Below are 22,640 nucleotides of genomic sequence, written 5' to 3' on the forward strand. Positions count from 1 at the left end.
AATGCCATTGAATGTCAAGGGCAGATGGTTAGATTCTCTCTTATTGGAGATTGTCACTGCCTGGCACTTATGTGGTATGAATTTACACATCCGTGCGTGCACATACACACATGTGCAGATCTCCTGTTGGAAGGTGCAATGTTTTATGACTATAAGGGTGTACCATAAAGTAGGGTGGGGAGAAGGTTCGTGTGGAGCATAAACACTGAGCTCGTGGGAGGAGAAACACTGACAGACTAGTTGGGCAGAATGGCCTGTTTTTGAACCGTAAAATCTTTAAAAGAAAATCAATCAATTTATACTGATGTAGCTAAAACCCTATTCACTCACTTATTTCAAATGGCTCCGGACCAATACTGGTAAAGGAAAAGGGGGGAGAAACTGTACAGTTTTCACTTTGTCTAGTAATAACAGCAGTCAGCTCCCTACTACAGATGGCTACCCTGCAGGTGAGGTGAGGTGAGACGGACTGCCCTTGATATCAAGGCAGCATTTGACCGAGTATGGCATCAAGGAGCCCCAGCAAAATTGAAGTCAATGGGAATCAGGGGGAAAACTCTCCGCTGTTGGGAGTCATACCAAGATAAATGAACACTGTAAATCTTAAATACATTCGCACTAGTTGGTTCAAGGAAGCACTAGTACTAAGTGTTGATAATTTGGAAACCACTCCCTCATGAATAATGAAAACTAAACTTAAATGTTTCCTTGGGTCACATTGGGTTGCCACTCAAATACAACCCAAGGAAGCGTTTCAACTAATTTGGCTTCATGTTTTTAGCCCCCACTGTGGCTGATAGCTTACCCAGCTCCATTGTGCAATCTGCATTGGCACGACCAGTTTTGCTGATTGTAGTATGGATTTGAGAACTTACATAACCATTCGTACTTGGTTGCTTTGGATACTTCCCAGGTGAAGTGCCATGTTAGAGTATTGAAAATTAATCTAAATCCCAGGGAGGCACAACTGCTCCTGTTGTAGAAAGGTTGCTTTTGGAGAGACTAAATGAAACTGGCGAAAACCATCAGGGCCATCTTAGCCTATCCTTTCGAAAAGGATGCCATTATCATAACACAAGAAATAGGAGCAGAAGTAGTCCATGTGGCCCATCGAGCCTGCTCCGCCATTCAATACGATCATGGCTGATTATCCTTCTCGACAACTAATAAATCTAATTACTGGGGAGGAGACAAACCTGTGTCCAACTTTAGGAAAAAAACTGGGAAGTTTCTCAACTCCCTAAGGCAAACCAATGAGCATGAGAAGACCTTGACTATCCATGATCCATCACTATGCATATTGAAACTAACCTCCTCCCTCTATCCCAAATATCTTTTTTTACGTAGGAACATACTGATGAAAGGTACATCCATGAAACATTATAAACCTGTCCTTACTCTTTACAGGTGCTAACTGACCCAATGTGTGTTTCCGGCATCTTCTGTTTTTATTTCAGATTTCCATTATGTATGATTTTCCCTTTTCCTTATTGTTCATGTCTTAACATGTTGCTAATTTACTGTATGAGCATGCAGGAAGGATGTATCTAGTTTCTGTATTATGAAATGAGCTTGACATAACTTTTTGTATTGGAGATCATCACTTTGAGCAGCTGTTAGGTCATCTAAGTTTTTAAAACTTCGACCGATACCTAGGATGATTACGCTCAATAATCCATGATTCTGTACTTTAATTTTTATGGACATAAAGTAACAAGCTGCGTGTCTACAGTTTCCTGAAGAGCATTTCCTGAGAGCTGCTCTTGTGTGTGAGTGTGGATCATGGAAGGCATCTAATACTCTATTCCTGTGATTAGCATTTTTAGCACGGGCGGCACAGTGGCGCAGTGGTTAGCACCGCAGCCTCACAGCTCCAGGGACCCGGGTTCGATTCCGGGTACTGCCTGTGTGGAGTTTGCAAGTTCTCCCTGTGTCTGCGTGGGTTTTCTCCGGGTGCTCCGGTTTCCTCCCACAAGCCAAAAGACTTGCAGGTTGATAGGTAAATTGGCCATTACAAATTGTCACTAGTATAGGTAGGTGGTAGGGAAATATCAGGACAGGTGGGGATGTTTGGTAGGAATATGGGATTAGTGTAGGATTAGTATAAATGGGTGGTTGATGTTCGGCACAGACTCGGTGGGCCGAAGGGCCTGTTTCAGTGCTGTATCTCTAATCTAATCATAATCTAACACAAAGGAAGATGGTTGTTGGGGGTCAATCATCTCAGTCCCAGGACTTCACTGCAGGAGTTCCTCAGGGTAGTGTCCTAGGCCCAACAATCTTCAGCTGCTTCATCAATGTCCTTCCCTCCATCAGCAGGAAGGAGCGAGACTGAGTGAGACCGGCAGTTTAAAAGTGCAGCGGCAGCGCACCGGAGTTTTGAAAACAAAAAGCCAACAGTGACGTCACAGGAGATCTGCAAGGTGATTGGTTGGTGAGTCACTGCTGTTAGGGAATAGCTCTAAATAGCTGGGTAAGTATCTCAAGTAAGAAAAGTTTAAAGTTCATTTCAAATATATTAAGTAGTGTTTTTTTTAGGGAGTTCTGTAGTAACGAGGACCAGGGAAGAAAGGCCCTAGAGTAACTGATATTATTGGACATTAAGATCTTCCAGAAGGTTTAATTTAATTTAACGGGTTAAGTTATGGCAGGAGAGCTCAAAGCCGTGGTGTGCTCCTCGTGCTCCATGTCGGAAGCCAGGAACAATTCCAGTGCCTGGGACCAGCATGTGTGCAGGAAGTGTCTCCAGCTGCAGCTCCTGGAAGCCCGTGTTTTGGAGCTGGAGCGGCAGCTGGGGACACTGTGGAGCATCCTCGAAGCAGACAGTATCGTGCATAGTACATATAGAGAGGTGGTCACACCGCAGGCTCAGACTCCACAGGCAGGAAGGGATTGGGTGACCACCAGGCAGAGCAAGAGGACTAGGCAGGTAGTTCAGGAATCTCCTGTGGCTATTCCCCTGCAAAACAGGTATACTGCTTTGGATACTGTTGGGGGGGGAATGGCCTCTCAGGGGAAAGCAGCAACAGCCCAATTCGTTGCACCACGTTTGGCTCTGCTGCATAGGGGAGGAGTAAAAAGTGTGGGAATGCAATAGTTATAGGGGATTCAATTGTAAGAGGATTAGATAGGCGTTTCTGTGGCCGCAAGAGAGACTCCAGGATGGTATGTTGCCTCCCTGGTGCAAGGGTCAAGGATGTCTCAGAGTGGTTACAGGACATTCTGAAGGGGGAAGGGTGAACAGCCAGTGATCGTGGTACACATTGGTACAAATGACATAGGTGAAAAAAAAAGGATGAGGTCCTAAAAGCAGAATATAGGGAGCTAGGAAGCAAGTTGAAAAGTAGGACCTCAAAGATAGTGATCTCAAGATTACTACCAGTGCCACGTGCTAGTCAGAGTAGAAATAGCAGGATATATCGGATGAATATGTGGCTGAAGAGCTGGTGTGAGGGGGAGAGTTTTAGATTCCTGGGGCATTGGGACCGGTTCTGGGAAGGTAGGATCAGTACAAACTGGATGGATTACACCTGGGCAGGACCGGGACTGATGTCCTAGAGGGAGTATTTGCTAGAGTGGTTGGGGAAGGTTTAAATTAAAATGGCAAGGGGCTGGGAACCTTTGCAAGGAGTCAGAGGAGGGGGGATCAAAGACAAGAACAAAAGACAGTAAGGGGAACAAGTAAAGTGATAGGCAGAGAAATCAAGGACCAGAACCAGGGCCACAGTGAAAAATAGTGGGAAGAGGACAAGTAATGTTAAAAAGACAAGTCTTAAGGCTTTGTGCCTTAACGCGCTGAGCATTCGCAATAAAGTGAATGAATTAATCGCGCAAATAGATGTAAACGGGTATGATATAGTCGGGATTACGGGGACATGGCTGCAAGGTGACCAGGGATGGGAAATGAACATCCAGGGGTATTCAGTATTTAGGAAGATCAGACAAAAAGCAAAAGGCAGTGGAGTTGCATTGCTGGTTAAAGAGGAAATTAACGCAATAGTGAGGAAAGATATTAGCTCCGACGATGTGGAATCTGTATGGATACAGCTGAGAAATACTAAGGGACAAAAAACATTAGTGGGGGTTGTATATAGACCCCCAAACTGTAGTGGTGATGTTGGGAATGGCATTAAACAGGAAATTAGAGACGCATGCAATAAAGGAACATCTGTAATTATGGGTGACCTTAACCTGCATATAGATTGGGCAAATCAAATTAGTCACAATACCGTAGAGGAGGAATTCTTGGAGTGTATACGGGATGATTTTCTGGACCAATACGTTGAGAAATCAATTAGAGAACATGCCATCCTAGACTGAGTATTGTGTAATAATAAGAGAGGAATAATTGACAATCTAGTGGTGCGAGATCCCTTGGGGACGAGTGACCATAATACGACAGAATTCTTCATCAAGCGGACCTGCGTGAGAGCAGTCAGAGCTCTTCCAGCGTGCCGGAGTTTTGAAAAAAAAGGCAAACAGTGACGTCAGAGGAGAGCTGCAAGGTGATTGGGTGGTGGGTAGCAGCTGATAGAATATCTTAAAAAAATAAGGGGAAAGTTTTTTTTTGTTGGAAAAAGAAATCTCTGGTGATAAGGTCAGTACTACTAAAATGTTTTTTTTTTTAAGGACTTTAGATTGAAGTGGGTAGAACAAGGCCCCTAGTATAATTAATATTTTTTAATTAAGGGAGTAACTAATTAACCTAAGGGTAAGTCATGGCAGGAGAGCTCAGCCCCCTGATATGCTCCTCTTGCGCTATGTGGGAAATCAGGGACACTTCCAGTGTCCCTGGCGACCATGTGTGCAGGAAGTGTATCCATCTGCAGCTACTGGCTACCCGCATTGCGGAGCTGGAGCTGCAGGTGGATTCACAGTGGAGCATCCGCGATGCTCAGGAAGTCGTGGATAGCACGTTTGGTGAGGTGGTCACACCGCAGGTAATGGCTGCACAGGCAGAAAAGAGATGGGTGACCACCAGACGGAGTAGTAGGTGCAGGTAGGTAATACAGGCGTCCCCTGTGGCCATCCTCCTCTCAAACAGATATACCGCTTTCGATACTGTTGGGTGGGGGGGGGGGGGTGGTGGAGGGAAGGAATGACCTCCCAGGGGAAAGCAGCAACAGCCAAGTTCGTGGCAACACGGACGGCTCTGCTGCACAGCAGGGGGGGAAAAGGGGTGGAAGAGCTATAGTGATGGGGAATTCTATCGTAAGGGGTGCAGATAGGTGTTTCTGTGGCCGCAAGCGAGACCTCCAGGATGGTCTGCTGCCTCCCTGGTGCTAGGGTCAAGGATGTCTCAGAGTGGCTGCAGGACATTCTGAAATGGGAGGGTGAGCAGCCAGAGGTCATGGTCCATATTGGTACTAGCGACATAGGCAGGAAGAGAGATGAGGTCCTGCAAAGTGAATATAGGGAGTTTGGCAGAAGGTTAAAAAGCAGGACCTCTAGGGTTATAATCTCAGGATTACTCCCTGTACCACATGCTAGTGAGGGTAGGAATAGGAAGATTAGGCAAATGGATGCATGGCTGAAGAGCTGGTGTAGGCGGGAGGGCTTCAGCTACTTGGATCATTGGGATCTCTTCTGGTGCAGAGGTGACCTGTACAAGAAGGGCAGGTTGCATCTAAACTGGAAGGGGACCAATATCCATGCGGGGAGGTTTGCTAGTACTACTCGGGAGGGTTTAAACTAATCTTGCAGGGGGGTGGGACCTAAAGTAGTAATCTCTCCAATAAGATAGTTGAGGCAAATGCAGAGGTTAAAGCAAGCAAGTCCAGTAGGCAGGCCGGGCAGGGGCAGGACAGGGAGCGTGGAAGGTCTGATGGCTAAACTGCATTTACTTTAATGCAAGAAGCCTTACAGGTAAGGCAGATGAACTCAGACAGAGTAGATGCAGGAAGGATGTTCCTGATGGTGGAGGAGTCCAGAACCAGGCGTCATAGTCTAAGGATACGGGGTAAACCTTTCAGGACTGAGATGAGGAGAAATCTCTTCACCCAGAGAGTGGTGAGCCTGTGGAATTCGCTACCACAGAAAGCAGTTGAGGCCAAAACATTGTATGTTTCAAGAAGGAGTTAGATATAGCTCTTGGGTCTAAAGGGATCAAAGGGTATGGGGCGAAAGCGGGAACAGGCTACTGAGTTGGTTGATCAGCCATGATCATAATGAATGGCGGAGCAGGCTCGAAGGGCCGAATGGCCTACTCCTGCTCCTATTTTCTATAAGTGCAGAAGTGGGGATGTTCGCTGATGATTGCACAACGTTATCCACCATTCGTGACTCCTCAGATACTGATGCAGCATGACCTGGACAACATCCAGGCTTGGGTTGATAAGTGGCAAGTAACAATCACGCCACACAAGTGTCAAGCAATGACCACCTCCCCTTGACATTCATTGCTGAATCTCCCACTATCAACATCCTGGGGGTCACCACTGACCAGAAACTGAACTGGACCAACCACATAAATGCTGTGGCTACAAGAGCAGGTCAAAGACTGGGAATTCTGCGATGAGTAACTCACCTCCTGACCCCCCCGCCCCCCCACCAAAGCCTATCCACCACCTACAAGGCAAAAATCAGAAATATGATGGAATACTCTCCACTTGCCTGCAGCTTCAACAACACTCAGGAAGCTCGACACCATCCAGGACAAAGCAGCCCACTTGATTGGCACCCCATCCACCATCTTAAACATTCACTCCCTCCACCACCGATGCACAATGGTTGCAGTGTGTACTATCTACAAGATGCACTGCAGCAATGCACCAAGGCTCCTTCGACAGCACCTTCCAATCCCGTGACCTCTACCAACTAGAAGGACAAGGGCAGCAGATGCCTGGGAACATCACCACCTGCAAGTTCCCCAGGTCACACACCATCCTGACTTGGAACTATATCGCCGTTCCTTCACTGGCGCTGGGTCAAAATCCTGGAACTCCCTTCCTAACAGCACTGTGGGTGTACGTACCCCACATGGACTGCAGCGGTTCAAGAAGGCAGCTCACCACCACCTTCTCAAGGGCAATTAGGGATGGGCAATAAATGCTGGCCTGGCCAGCAACGCCCACATCCCATGAATGAATAAAAAAAAACTACCACCTCTCTTGACCCTTACATTCTGTTGTCTGACATCCACTCCACACTGAGTTGCAATTTACTCTAATTAAACACTGGAAAGACTGAAGCTACTTTACTAAGGTCCGGCATTACCATTCACCAGTCAACTGGATCTTTGGGCACCACAGTGCCTCTCCCACAACTCTGGGAGTTCCACCTGCGGACAGGCTGTGGTTAAATTTAACCTGTGCTCCTTTTATCACAGGATGAGACTGCTTCATAAACAGAACCCCAATTGTTGGTAAACAGAATTCATCCTAGGACTCTCTCTGTCCAGACTAATGTTGTTGCATTTGTATTTTCCAGGCAGGAAGAACTCGAGATTCTGTCTGACTTCAACATTAGATTTGTTGTGAATTTAAAGGAAAAAAAAATCATGCGTGCCATTTTTGAAACATCTATGTGACTATAGCCACATGTCAGCATTCAAGCATCAAGGCAAGTGCTCAGTCTCCCATCAGAAACTACTAGGTACATTTAGACTGCACTGTCTGAAAGGATGGTGGAAGCAGGTATAAAATAGTAACTTTCAAAGGAATTGGATAAATACTTGAAGGGGAAATTTGGAGAGCTAGGGGGAAAGATCAGGGGAGTGGGACTAGTTAGATCACTCTTTCAACAGCCGACATGGGCACAATGGGCTGAATGGCCTCTTTCTGTACTGTATCATTCAATGAGTGTGGAAAGTGCAGACTTAACAACATTCATACCAAGCTACTGAGCAGATTCTATGTTGTTTCAGTCCCCAGGAACATGGACCATGAGTATCATTAGAATCATAGAAAGTTTAAAGCACAGAGAGAGGCCACTTGGCCCATCGTGTCTCTGCCGGCCGAAAAATAATCCTCCCATTCTAATCTCACCTTCTAGCATTTGGTCCGTAGCCCTGCAGATTACGGCACTTGAGGTGCATATCCAGACTCCTTTTGAAAGAGTTGAGGGCTTCAGACTCAACTAACCTTTCAGGCAGTGAGTTCCAAACCATCACCACCCTCTTGGTGAAAAAGTTTTTCCTCATCTGCCCTCTAATTTTTCTACCAATCACTTTAAATCTCTGCCCCTCATCATTGACCTCCTTGCTAAGGTGAATAGACCCCTCACCTCCGCTGTATCCAGGCCCCTCAAAATTCTGTACATTTCAATCAGATTTCTCCTCAGCCTTCTCTATTCCAAGGAGAACAACCTCAGCCTATCTAATCTTTCCTCATTGCTGCATTTTTCCAGTCCTGGCAACATTCTCGTAAATCTCCTCTGTACTCTCTCTCGTGCAATTACATCCTTTCTGTTCTGAGGAGACCAGAACTGCACACAGTACTCAAGTTGTGACCTAACCAATGAGTTATACAGTTCCAGCATACCCTCCCTGCTCTTATATTTAATACCTCGGCTAAGGAAAGGATTCCATATGCCTTCTTAACTATCTTATCGACCTGTCCTGCTACCTTCAGGTATCAGTGGACATTCACTCCAAGATCCCTCACTTCTTCTACACTTCTCAGTATTTTCCCATTAATCGAGTATTCCTTTGCCTTGTTTGACTTCTCCAAATGCATCACCTCACACTTCTCCAGGTTGAATTCCATTTGCCACTTTTCTGCCCATCTGACCAGACCATCAATATCTTCCTGCAGCCTACAGCTATACTCCTCGCTATCTACCACACAGCCAATCTTTGTATTGTTTGCAAATTTCTTGATCATGCCCCCTACATTTACATCCAAATCGTTAATATATACCACAAAAAGCAGGGGACCCAGTACTGAGCCCTGCGGAACACCACTGGAAACGGCCCTCCAGTAGAAAAACACCCATCAACAATTACCCTTTGTTTTCTGCCACTGAGCCAATTTTGTATCCACCTTTCTGCATTTTCCTGGATCCCATGGTTTTTTTTAAAAACCAGTCTGCCATGTGGGCCCTTGACAAAAGCCTTGCTAAAATCCATGTAGAACACATCAACTGCACTACCCTCATCTATCATCCTTGTTAATTTTTCAAAAAATTCAATCAAGTTGGTCAAAAAGATCTTCCCTTAACATATCCTGTCTCTCAGAATAGATTCCAATAATTTGCCCACTACTGAGATTAGACTGACTGGCCTGTAATTATTCAGTCTATCCCACGCTCCTTTTTTAAAGAGGTACAATGTTAGCAGTTCTCCAATCCTCCAGCACCACACCTATAAGCAGTGAGGACTGGAAAATGATGGTCAGACCCTCTGCAATTTCCTCTCTTGCTTCTTTTAACAGCCAAGGGTACATTTCACCTGGACCTGGTGATTTATCAATTTTCAAGGATGCTAATCCCCTTAATACTTCCTCTCTCCCTTGCCACATCCAATACTTCACACTCCTCCTCCTTAACTACAATATCTGCATCGTCCCCCTCTTTTGTGAACACAAAGTATTCATTAAGAACCATAGCAACAACTTCTGCCCCTACACATAGGTTATCTTTTTGGTCTTTTATGGGCCCTACTTTCTCCTTAGTTATTAGGGGAGACCAGTTGGCACAAAGTTCAGATCCACTGCTTTTTGGATTCTCAGGATGTGAGCGATGCTGGAAGGCCCATCCCTAATTACACCGATGGTACAACTGGTTGACTTGCTAGGCCACAGAGGGCATTACGGTGCCAACAACTAGTGAGAGACTGGAGTCACCTGTACATCATACCAAGTAGAGGTGGCTGGATCCTTTTTGAAATTACTGAGCCAGTTGAGTTTAAAAAGAAAAGTGACAATCCAGCAGCTTTTGATGTAATTTTTAATCTGCAGATCAACCACACATGACCAGATTATTCATTTCAGTTTCAGAACTTACCCACACAGGATATGAGATCATGACCTTTGGGTTGCTAAGCCCAGTAGTAGGCACCACTGCAGCATGGAATTGAACACTGCACTTACCTTTATCTGTAGCAGCACTGCTGTCAGCCTGGCTATTAGATCGGTGAGGTTTTCATTCCGAACACTGGCCTGCCCAGTTTGCGAAGTGTTTGCCTGCCTTACGAGCTCATGAGCCTCCTCCTCACACCTCCTGCGCATGTCTGTGGGCTGGTCCATGGGCTGTAAACCCTGGTCAGGAGCAAGCTGTCATTTTCAAGATAACGCAAAAAGCAAGGTTAGCAATTGATGCACAAGATCTTTGCCACTGCATATCAAATATCACATGAATTTAGACAAGTATCGAGAGAAAGCAACACAAAGCATGAAGACAACCAAGACAACAGCTCGCATTTATATAGTGCCTTTGGAGTAGTAAAACATCCTCAGGCGCTTCACAGGAGCCTAATCGCATAATCTGACACCAAACCGCAAAGATATTAGAGGACAGGTGATGGTAGGATTTATAAGAGCAACTTAAAGGAGCAGAGAGGGAGAGAAAGGTAAGAGTTGGAAAGGTTTAGGGAGGGAATTCCAGAGCTTAGGGCTTTGGCAGCTGAAGGCACGGTGCCCATAGTGGAGCGATTAAAATGGAGAATGCTCAGGAGGTCAGAATTGGAGGAGCACAGGGATCTTGAAGAGTTGGAGCTGGAAGTGGTTATAGAGATAGGGAGGGGCAGGACTTTAACTCAAGGATGAGTATTTTAAAACTGAGGCATCGCTGAACCAGGAGCCTGTGTAGTTAAGCAGATGGGTAAGTAGGATTGGGTGCCAGTTATGATACGGACAGAGTTTTGCACGAACTCAAGTTTCTCACAAATACAACACGCGAGATCCAAGTGATCCAAGAGACGCAAGTGAACATCTGTATGCACATGGGGAAATGTAAGGGAATGATGGGGTGCGGAATTACATGATTGAGAGCCCCAGGCAGACAGTGTGAAAAACACTCACCTCATAACAATACTGCTGGACTTTATTCAGAACCTTGTTCAGGTCTTTGTTCAGCTGCTCCAATTCTAAAACAATCGTGGCATATCGCTTTTGAAAGTCGATTCCAATGGGGGCAGAGTATGATTTCTGAGGGAGTGAGAAATCAGTTAGTCATTTGTTTTCTACTTAATAGGCCTGATACAATCCTTTAAGTCAACTCTTCAGGGGTGGGTGAGAAAAGGGAAAAAGAGAAAAACCCACATTTGCAGGAATAATCACTAAAACATTGATAAAGTGCCATAACAGGCTTGTCAGCAAAGTTAGAGTCCATGGAATAAACTTCAAGAGGACGTAGACAAGGTGGTAGAATGAGCGGACAAGAGGCAGATGAAAATTATTGCAGAAAAGCATGAAGTGATTCATTTTGGTCGGAAGAACGAGGAGAGGTGATATAAATTAAAGGGTACAACTCTAAAGGGGGTGCAGGAGCAGAGGGACCTGGGGGTATATGTGCACAAATTGTTGAAGGTGGCAAGGCAGGTTGAGAAAGTGATTAATAAAGCATATGGGATCCTGGGCTTTATAAATAGGGGCATAGAGTACAAAAACAAGTAAGTTATGATAAACCTGTATAAAACACTGGCTCGGCCTCAATTGGAGTATTGTGTCCAGTTTTGGGCATCTTCTTTCTTTTGGGCCTCCTTATCTCGAAAGACAATGGATACGCGCCTGGAGGTGGTATCCTGGAGGTGGGCACCACACTAAAGGTATTAGAGAGGGTGCAGAAATAATTCATGAGAATGGTTCCAGGGATGAGGAACTTCAGGTACATGAATAGATTGGAGAAGCAGGGTCTGTTCTCCTTGGAGATGTGAAGATTAAGAGGAGATTTGCTAGGTGTTCAAAATCATGAGGGATCTGGGCAAAATAGACAAGGAAAAACTGACCCCACTGGCAGAAGGATCCAGAACCAGAGGTCACTGATTTAAGGTGATTGGCAAAAGAAGCAACGACAACTTAAGGAAAAAGTTTTACGCAGCGAGTGGTTAGGATCTGGAATGCACTACCCGAGAGTGTGGTGGAGGCAGGTTCAATCAAGGCCTTCAAAAGAGAATTGAATAATTATCTGAAGAGAAAAAAGTTGCAGGGCTACAGGGAAAAGGCGGGGAAGTGGGACTAGGTGAGGTGCTATTGCAGAGAGCCAGCACAGACATGATGGGCCGAATGGCCTCAGTCTACACTGTAACTGGTCTTTGATTCCTCCCTCAAGTACCACCAGCAAAAGGTAATAGGTTAACTTGTTAATCATCTGTTCTAGGTTCTTGTTGAAGAATGGCCATCATGCATGACTACATCACAAGACACTGCAGTTTAAAATATTAATTCACTCTGTGAAAGACTTACATTTCATAGACTCTTACAGCACACAATGAGGCCAGTGTGCTTTGAAAAGATTGATCTAATTAGATCAATTCCTCTATTCTTTCCTCATAGCTCTGAAAATCTTTCCTTTTCAAGTTTACAGCCTATAACTTTTGAAAGTTACTACTGAATCTGTTTCCACCACCCTTTCAGGCTGTGCATTCCAGCTCAAATTGCTACATAAAAAATTCTCCTTCTCTCCCCCCTGGTTCTTTTACCAATTATCTAAAATCTGTGTCCTCTGGTTACCAACCCTCCTGCCAGTGGAAACAGTTTTTCTGCATCTACTCTCTCAAAATCTTTCATAATTTTGAACACTTCAACATTACAGGTCTCTCATTACAAAACGCTTCACATATACCAGGCTATGTTTGAAGTGCAGTGACTTCTGTAGCCAAATACAGTGTTTCCTTAAACAGCAATGCTATGAATCACTCATTAATCTATTGTTTTTTTTGTGTTGAATGTGGAAAGAATGTTGGTTTGGAGAGTGGGAGAATTCCCTGGTCAAAGTCTGCTGGGGAACCTTAGTGTACTTGTGGACTACCAGAACTGGCACACAGGACCTCAAATTAACATTTTCATCAGAAGGTTGGCACTTCCCTCAGCACAGCACTGCAGCATCAACCCAGATTAATTATTCAAGGCCTGGTATAGGGTTCAATTTCTCAGTCTTGTGACTCAGAGCCAAGAGTGCCATCCATTCTTGCTTTGACTCGATGCAACACTACATAAATACAAACATCCTTGAATCATACCCCTATTGTCTGCAACATGTTACTGAGGAAGGGAGGTGTTAAGATTGCTGGAAAGCATTTGAAATTATCTAAATTAGCAAGGTTCTTTAACAGTGGCATCATTTTACCATTCAAATGAACACGAGTCTAGCTCCACAGGTTTGCCTTGCAGAGTTCCATTCCAATGAATGTCAGAGCACTTCCAGCTTCCCTTGCCATTACTGCACCATCATCTGCTGAATTCCCCATAAATTTGTCTTTTGTCCCCTCCTCTAACTGCTGTCCCTCAGCAATATCAGCCTCTCTACCACCTCGCAACACCTCCATCGCTTTTCTAACATCTTGGATGAGTCACGATGTCTTACAGCTCAGCATTGGGAAGACCGAAATAATCTCCTTTGTCCCTGCCACAAATCTCACTCCCTCCCCGGGCACTAACTCAGGATGACCCAGATGGTACTCAACCTAGTCATTCTGTTCAACCTTGGGCTGACGTTCAGGTCCCTTATGTTCCATCATAAAGACTGCCTACTTCCTACTCCTCAACATTGCCCACCTCAGCCCTTTCACCAATGAAACCCGCATTGATGTTTTTATCACCTCCAGACTTCACAACTCAAATCGTCAACTTGCTGGCCTCCCATCATCTATAAACTCAGAGTCAAATAAAAGCAAAATATTACGGATGCTGTAAAGTTGAAATAAAAACAATGTGCTGGAAATACAGAGCAGGTCTGGTAGCATCCGTGGAGAGAGAAACAGAGTTAATGCCTCAGGTTGATGACTTTTCATCAGAACTGGCAAAGGTTAGAAATGTAATAGGTATTGAGTAAATGAAAGGAGGAGGGGGTGGAACAACAACCAAAGGGAAGGTCTGTCATAGGGTGCAGGGTGGGAGAGATTAAATGACAAGGATGTCATGGAACAACTTCTCATTCAACTCCACTCACTTCCTCCAATAAAAGGTGTTGCTATGGGTACTTGCATGGGTCCTAGTTATGCCTGTCTTTTTGTGGGCTATGTCGAACATTCCTTGTCCCAGTCCTACTCAGGCACCCTCCCCAACTCTTTTTCCAGTATATTGATGACTGTATTGGTGCCGTTTTCTGCTCTCGCCCGAAACCGGAAAACTTTGCTTCCAATTTCCACCCTTCTCTTACCTTCCACATGGTCCATCTCCGACACTTCCCTTCCCTTCCTCAACTTGTCTACCTCCATTTCTGGGGACAGGCTGTCTATTAATGTTCAATACAAGTCCACTGACTCTCACAGCTACCTTGACTACACTTTCTCATACCCTGCCTCCTGTAATGACTCCATTCCATTCTCCCAGTTTCTCCCTATCCATCACATCTGTTATGATGATGCAACCTTCCACAACAGGGCTTCTGAAATGTCTTCCTTTTTCCTCAACTGAGAATTCCACCCCCCACCCTGCACTGTGGTTGACAGGGTCCTTGACCGTGACTGACCCATTTCCTGCACTTCTACTCTTACCCCTTCCCCTCCCTCCCAGAGCCGCAATGGGGTTCCTCTTGTCCTTACTTTCCACCACACTAGCCCCCAACATCCAAAGGATCATGCTCTGCCATTTCCGCCACCTCCAGCATGATGCCACCACCAAAAGCAGCTACCCCTGCCCTCCAGTCAGCATTCCAAAGCGACCATTCCCTCTGCAACACCCTGGTCCACTCCTCCATCACCCTTGACACCTTGTCCCCTGCCCAAGCAATCGCAGGAGGTGTAACACCTGCCCTTTTACCTCCACTCTCACTATCCAAGGCCTCAAATGCTCCTGCCAGGTGAAGCAGCGATTTATTTGCACTTCTTTCAATTTAGTGTACTGTAACTTGCTGCTCACAACGCAGTCTCTTCTTATTGAGGAGACCAAACGCAGATTGGGTGACCGCTTTCCAGAACATCTCCGCTCGCTCTGCAAGCATGGTCCTGAGGAGCTTCCAGTTGCTTGCCATTTTAATTCACCACGCTGCTCTTATTCCCACATTTCTGTCCTCGGCCTGCTGCAGTGTTCTAGTGAACATCAATGCAAGCTTGAGGAACAGCACCTCATCTTCTGATTAGGCACTCTGCAGCCTTCTGGACTCAAATTGAGTTCAATAATTTCAGACCATCACCCCCATTTTGATTGTGTTTTTTTTTTAAAAACCATGTGTCGGTCTTAAACTTGTTTTTCATGTTTTGCTTTCGGACAGAGATGTTCATTATTCTGCCATTAACACCCTCTCTGGACAAATGCTTTGTCTTTTACTACAAATATTACCACTCCCTTTGCCTTTCAGAACCATAGAAAATTTACGACACATTCAGCCCATCATGTTCCATGATATCCTTGTCATATAAACTCTCCCACCCTCCTCCCTATGACAGACCTTACCTTTTGTTCTTCTCCCCCACCCCCCCCCCCCCATTTTCACTTGTTCAAAACAGATTACATTTCTAACCTTTGCCAGTTCTGATGAAAGGTCATTGACCTGAAACGTTAACTCTGCTTCTCTCTCCACAGATGCTGCCAGACCGGAGTATTTCCAGCACTTTCTGTTTCTAACTCTATGTCAAACTCTTGTCCTGCAGAGAGCCAACCCACTGCACCCCCCACCCATTCTCCCCCGCTGGATCAATCACCAGCCTTGTCCTTAATGACCTATATTAGTTTACACCATTGAAGGCCTTAAATGTAAAATCCTTGACCGTGCCTTCAAATCCCTCCATGCTTTTGCTTCCTATTCATGCAATCTCTTCCAGCCTTAAACTTCCACCCTCCCAACCCCTAACCCCACCACAGAACACTGCTTCTGTGTCTCTGACCTTTCGCTCACTTCCATTCCTTTGTCCCACCTATTCTCCGCGCCTATTCTCTGGAACTCCCTCACGAAACCCCTCTCTCTTCCTTTAAAGAAGTCTCCTGAAAACATATTGCTTCAGCCAAGGTTTTGGTGACTCCTCCAATCTTGCCTTTTCTGCTTGATATTCATTTTTTGCATAGTCTACTTGGTTGTATCTCAATGAATGTGCTACTAGATTTTCCATGATGTCCATATGCTGTGACTCACACCACACAACAAGAACGTGTATTGATATAGTGCCTTAGGATGTTTTTATAATGTTTGAGGCGATAGATCACTTTCAGAAAATATTTTGGGTTACAGTATATATGAGTAATTTGAGACATGATGTGTGGTAAGTATAACATGCTTGGGGAGCGGAACAGGTAACTTTGGGCCTCCAGTTCCAAAACCTCTCCATCTCACTGGAGGTTTCCCTTGCCTCATGTCTGGGTCGTTTATTGACTAATTGATACAGATTGATTGCTGCAATTGGTCAACAGCTTCATTAGTGTTCTGGGTTAAGTGAATGGGACGGATCCCTATAGGAGAGAAAGAGCCTACACTCCACATCAGGCAGACAGAATCCTGCAGGTGGGATGAGGACCTCTCAGTTGCTTGGAGACTATTTTGCAGATGGGTCTCCATGTGTATCAAACACCCGGCTGACCTGAGCAGGCAGTTCTGGTGCCTTGGCCAACATCACACTCTCACCCAATACCAAAATTGATGTCACTCTCTGGATGGGCAACCTTTGGAGAAAACAACCATTAATCAGGTGCTTTACTTAAAATCTGAGTAAAAATGAGAAGATCCTTTACCAGTTTCTCTGCTTCTGTGTTCATTTCTTTTAACTGTTTGATGTGTTCCTTCTTGATCATGAGAATTTTTGATAATCTTGTCTAAAAGGGGGAATAACACAAAGGTAACACGAATCACACAACGAAGAAGAAACTTGCTGTGGCTCCATAGGGCATGGAAATTGTTTTATTTGCCATGCAAGACACTGCTTACAATGAGGGCAAGTAACTTGTTACAAGGATGAGTTGCGCGATATTGGCAGCAAACTATGTTACGTGTAGCAAATTTAGAAATTGGCAGGATGTTACACTGTGACAAAAATCACTTGCACTGCACAAAAGAGTTTGGTTTGGACCTCTGATCCCATGCAACTCAGTGTAGTATTTTCCCCTGCTGAAGTAATCTCATGCCAGGGCACTGGCATCCCTCTGGTACCTCACCTAAGTGGCCAACTGTTCCATATGACATAGAACATAGAACAGTACAGCACAGTACAGGCCCTTCGGCCCACGATGTTGTGCCGACCCTTTAACCTACTCTAAGATCAAACTACCTACATACCCTTCATTCTACTATCATCCATGTACCTATCCAAGAGTCGCTTAAATGCCCCTAATGTATCTGCTTCTACTACCACCGCTGGCAGTGCATTCCACGCACCCACCACTCTCTGTGTAAAGAAACTACCTCTGACATCTCCCCGAAACCTTCCTCCAATCACCTTAAAATTATGCCCCCTGGTGATAGCCCTTTCCATCCTGGGAAAAAGTCTCTGACTATCCACTCTAACTATGCCTCTCATCATCTTGTACACCTCTATCAAGTCACCTCTCATCCTTCTTCGCTCCAATGAGAAAAGCCCTAGCTCCCTCAACCTTTCTTCATAAGACATGCCCTCCAGTCCAGGCAGCATCCTGGTCAATCTCCTCTGCACCCTCTCTAAAGATTCCACATCCTTCCTATAATGAGGCGACCAGAACTGAACACAATATTCCAAGTGTGGTCTAAACAGGGCTTTATAGAGCTGCAGCATAACCTCGCGGCTCTTAAACTCAATCCCCCTGTTAATGAAAGCCAACACCCCATACGCTTTCTTAACAACCCTATCAACTTGGGTGGCCACTTTGAGGGATCTATGGATGTGGACCCCAAGATCCCTCTGTTCCTCCACACTGCCAAGAATCCTGTCTTTAAGCCTGTATTCTGCATTGAAATTCGACCTTCCAAAATGAATCACTTCACACTTTTCCAGGTTGAACTCCATCTGCCACTTCTCAGTCCAGCTCTGCATCCTGTCAATGTCCCGTTGCAACCTACAACAGCCCTCCACACTATCCACAACTCCAGCAACCTTTGTGTCATCAGCAAACTTACTAACCCAGCCTTCCACTTCCTCATCCAAGTCATTTATAAAAATCACAAAGAGCAGAGGTCCCAGAACAGATCCCTGCGGAACACCACTGGTCCCCGAGCTCCAGGCTGAATACTTTCCATCTACTACCACCCTCTGTCTTCTATGGGCCAGCCAATTCTGTATCCAGAGTGCCAGAATTCCCTGTATCCCATGCCTCCTTACTTTCTGAATGAGCCTACCATGGGGAACCTTATCAAATGCCTTGCTAAAATCCATATACACCACATCCACTGCTCTTCCTTCATCAATGTGTTTTGTCACATCTTCAAAGAATTCAATAAGGCTTGTGAGGCATGACCTGCCCCTTACAAAGCTATGCTGACTGTCTCTAATCAAACCATGCTTTTCCAAATAATCATAAATCCTGTCTCTCAGAATCCTCTCCAATAATTTGCCCACCACCGACGTAAGACTGACTGGTCTGTAATTCCCAGGGTTATCCCTATTCCCTTTCTTGAACAAGGGAATAACATTTGCCACCCTCCAACCATCTGGTACTACTCCAGTGGACAGTGAGGATGCAAAGATCATCGCCAAAGGCGCGACAATCTCTTCCCTCGCTTCCTGTAATAACCTTGGGTATATCCCGTCTGGCCCCGGGGACTTATCTATCCTCATGTCTTTCAAAATTTCCAGCACATCCTCCTTCTTAACATCAACCTGTTCGAGCATATCAGCCTGTTTCACGCTGTCCTCACAAACGACAAGGTCCCTCTCACTAGTGAATACTGAAGCAAAGTATTCATTTAGGACCTCCCCTACCTCCTCTGACTCCAGGCACAAGTTCCCTCCACTATCCCCGATCGGCCCTACCCTCACTCTGGCCATCCTCTTGTTCCTCACACAAGTGTAGAACGCCTTGGGATTTACCTTAATCCTACCCGCCAAGACTTTTTCATGCCCCCTTCTAGCTCTCCTAAGTCCATTCTTCAGTTCCTTCCTGGTTACCTTGTCTGATCCTTGCTCGGGTATAAAATTAAAACCTGACCCGGGCCCGACCCGACCACAGCCAACACGAACCCGACCCCATTAATTTTTTTTCGTGCCTGACCTGACGAGACACGAATCTCCTTCATCTGTTCCTGCAGCAGGCTACTCCTGCAGCTGGAGTTGTGGGGAATCATGGGCAAGCCTGATCCCGTGACAGAGAAGGTCAGCAAGTTATTCAACAATTAAGCTCAGTCCTGTCTCATCAAACATCCATGTGTATATATTTATCATCAGGCCATGTGCTAATGTCCATTAGAACCCACTCTTCTGTTCGGGTAAATTTTTAACTGCTTAATAACTATAATCAATTTCACTGATTTTGCTGGAATCTTTATCCAAGGATATACTTACCTTTGAGGCAATGCAGCAAAGATGAGAGATGGAGTTTAGAAGAATGCTAGATGATGTAATTTAAATATACATGAATCACAGAACTGTTACAGTGCAAAAGCAGGCCATTCAGCTCATCGTGTCTGCACTGGCTCTCCGAACGAGCAATTCACCAAATGCCATTTCCCCGCCTTCTCCCCAACACCCTGCACATTCTTCTTTTTCATATAACAGTCTAATTCCCTTTTGAATGCTTCAATAGAACTTGCCTCCACCACACTCTCAGGCCGCGCATTCCAAACTTTAAACACTTGCTACGTGAAAAAGTTTTTCCTCATGTCGTCTTTGCTTCTTTTACCAGTTACTTTAAATCTGTGCCCTCTCGTTCTTGATCCTTTCACAAGTGGGAAGTTTCTCCCTATCTACTCTGACCAGACCCCTCATGATTTTGAATACCTCTACCAAATCTCCTCTCAGCCTTCTTTACTCCAAGGAAATCAGTCCTAACTTCTCCAATCTATCTTCATAACTGAAGTTCCTCATCCTTAGAACTATTCTCGTGAATCTTTTCTGTACTCTCTCCAATGCCTTCACATCTTTTCTAAAGTGCGGTGCCCAGGATTGGACACAATACTCCAGCTGAGGCCGAACTAGTGTCTTGTACAAGTTCAACATAGCCTCCTTGCTCTTGTACTCTTTGTCCCTATTAATAAAACCCAGGATACTGTATGCTTTATTAACCGTGCTCTCATCCTGTCCTGCCACCTTCAATGACTTATGCACATATACATCCAGGTCCCTCTGCTCCTGCACCCCCTTTAGAATTGTACCCTTTATTTTATATTGTCTCTCCATGTTCTTCCTACCAAATGTATCACTTTACATTCTCTGCAGTGAACTTCACCTGCCACCTGTCCACCATAGAAAAATTATAGCACAGAAGGAGGCCATTCGGCCCATTGTGTCCGTGCCAGCTGAAAAACTAGATGCACAATCTAATTCCACCTTCCAGCACCTGCAGGTTACAGGACTTCAGGTGCATGTCCAGGTACATTTTAAAAGAATTGAGGGTTTCTGCCTCCACCACCATTCCTGGCAACGAATTCCAGACACCCACCACCCTCTGGGTGAAAAAGATTTTCCTCATGTCCTCTCTAATCCTTCCACTAATCACCTTAAATCTGTGCCCCCTGGTAATTGACCTCTCCGCTAGGGGAAACAGGACCTTCCTGTAAAGCCTGGCTCGGATATAAAATTAAAACCTGACCCGGGGCCGACCCGACCACAGCCAACACGAACCCGACCCCATTAATTTTTTTTCGTGCCTGACCTGACGAGACACGAATCTCCTTCATCTGTTCCTGCAGCAGGCTATTCCTGCAGCTGGAGTTGTGGGGAATCATGGGCAAGCCTGATCCCGTGACTTCCCGGAAACAGTGACCAACCTGACCCGACCCGAGCCTGAATGCTGGACTCAGAATTTCGACCCAACCTAACCCGAACCTGACACATGAAGTACCTTCCTGTCTACTTTATCTAGGCCCCTCATAATTTTGTGCACCTCAGTTAAGTCACCCCTCAGCCTTCTCTGTTCTAAGGAAAACAACCCTAGTCTATCCAATGTTTCCTCATAGCTGCAACTTTCAAGCCCTGGCAACTTTCTTGTAAATCTCCTCTGTACTCTCTCCAGAGCAACTATGTGCTTCCTGTAATGTGGTGACCAGAACTGTATGCAGTACTCCAGCTGTGGCCTAACCAGCATTTTATACAGTTCCAGCATCACATCCCTGTTTTTGCATTCTATACCTCGGCCAATAAAGGAAAGCATTCCATATGCCTTCTTCACCACTTTATCTACCTATCCTGCCACCTTCAGGGACCTGTGAACATGCACTCCAAGGTCTCTCACTTCTTCTACCCCTCTCAATATCCTCCCATTTGTGTATTCAACTTGTCGATATCCTTTAGGGAAATACACTATCAATACACTATCCTCCTCACAGTTCACAATGCTTCCAAGTTTCGTATCATCCAACAGTCTAGCCAATACCTCCTTTGAAATTGTGCTCTGTACACCAAGATCTAGGGCATTAACATATATCAGGAAAAGCAAGTGTCCCAATACTGACCCCCCCAGGGAACTCCAATACAAACCTTCCTCCAACCCGAAATACATCCATTAATCACTACTTCCATTTCCTGTCACTCAGCCAATTCCATATCCATGTTGCTACTCTCCCATTTATTCCATGAGCTATAACTTTGCTTACTAGTCTGCTGTGCAGCACCTTATCAAACGCTTTTTGAAAGTTCATGTACACCATATCAACTGCATTGCCCTCGTCAACCCTCTCTGTTACCTCCTCAAAAAACTCAGCAAGTTAGTGCAACATGATTTTCCCTTAAGAAATCCATGCTGGCTTTCTTTAATTAACCCACATTTGTCCATGTGATTATTAATTTTGCCCCGAATTACTCTTTCCAGAAGTTTCCCCACCAACAAAGTTAAACTGACTGGCCCGTAGTTGCTGGGCTAATCTTTACACCCTTTTTTGAACAAGGGCGTAACGGTTGCAATTCTCCAGTACTCTGGCACCACACCCACGTCTAAGGAAGACTGAAAAATTATGGCTAGTGCCTCTGTGATTTCCAACCTCACTTCCTTCAGTATCCTTGGAAAGCATCTCATCTGGTCATAGAGTCGTACAGCATAGAAACAGGCCCTTCGGCTGGGAGATTTATTCACTTTAAGTACAGACAGCCTATCCAATACCTCATCGATTTTAAACCCTTCCAGTGTCTGAATTACCTCCTCCTTCACCATTGCCTGGGTTGCATCTCCTTCCTTGGTAAAGACAGATGCAAAGTTTTCATTTAATATCTCAGCTATGCCCCCTGCCTCCATGCATAAATCCCCTTTATGGTCCCTAATAGGCTCCTTTTACCACCCTTTTATTATTTATATATCTATAGAAAACTTTGGGATTCCCTTTTATGTTAGCTGCCAGTCTCTTTTGCTTCTCTTATTTGCTTTTTCACTTCCCCTCTGGACCTTCTATATTCAGCCTGGTTCTCAATAATATTTTCTACCTGGCATCTGTCATAAGCATACTTTTTCTTCTTTATCTTAATCTCTACCTCTATTGTCATCCAGGCGACTCTGGGT

The 22,640-nt window shown here is 45.1% G+C and overlaps 1 protein-coding gene across 1 annotated transcript in view; it reads right to left on the reverse strand.

Moving 5' to 3' along the window:
- lin9 (lin-9 DREAM MuvB core complex component) overlaps positions 1-22,640 on the reverse strand; it is a 178,639-nt gene that overhangs the window by 28,742 nt on the left and 127,257 nt on the right. The window contains exons 11-13 of the mRNA XM_068019658.1: positions 16,761-16,841; positions 10,959-11,084; positions 10,029-10,211 (exon numbers count right to left, since the gene is read on the reverse strand). Coding sequence (XP_067875759.1) covers positions 10,029-10,211; positions 10,959-11,084; positions 16,761-16,841 — 390 coding nt within the window. The remainder of the gene's footprint in view (positions 1-10,028; positions 10,212-10,958; positions 11,085-16,760; positions 16,842-22,640) is intronic.

This window comes from Heterodontus francisci, chromosome 3 (genome assembly GCF_036365525.1).
Source record: "Heterodontus francisci isolate sHetFra1 chromosome 3, sHetFra1.hap1, whole genome shotgun sequence".
NCBI classification, from domain to species: Eukaryota; Metazoa; Chordata; class Chondrichthyes; order Heterodontiformes; family Heterodontidae; genus Heterodontus; species Heterodontus francisci.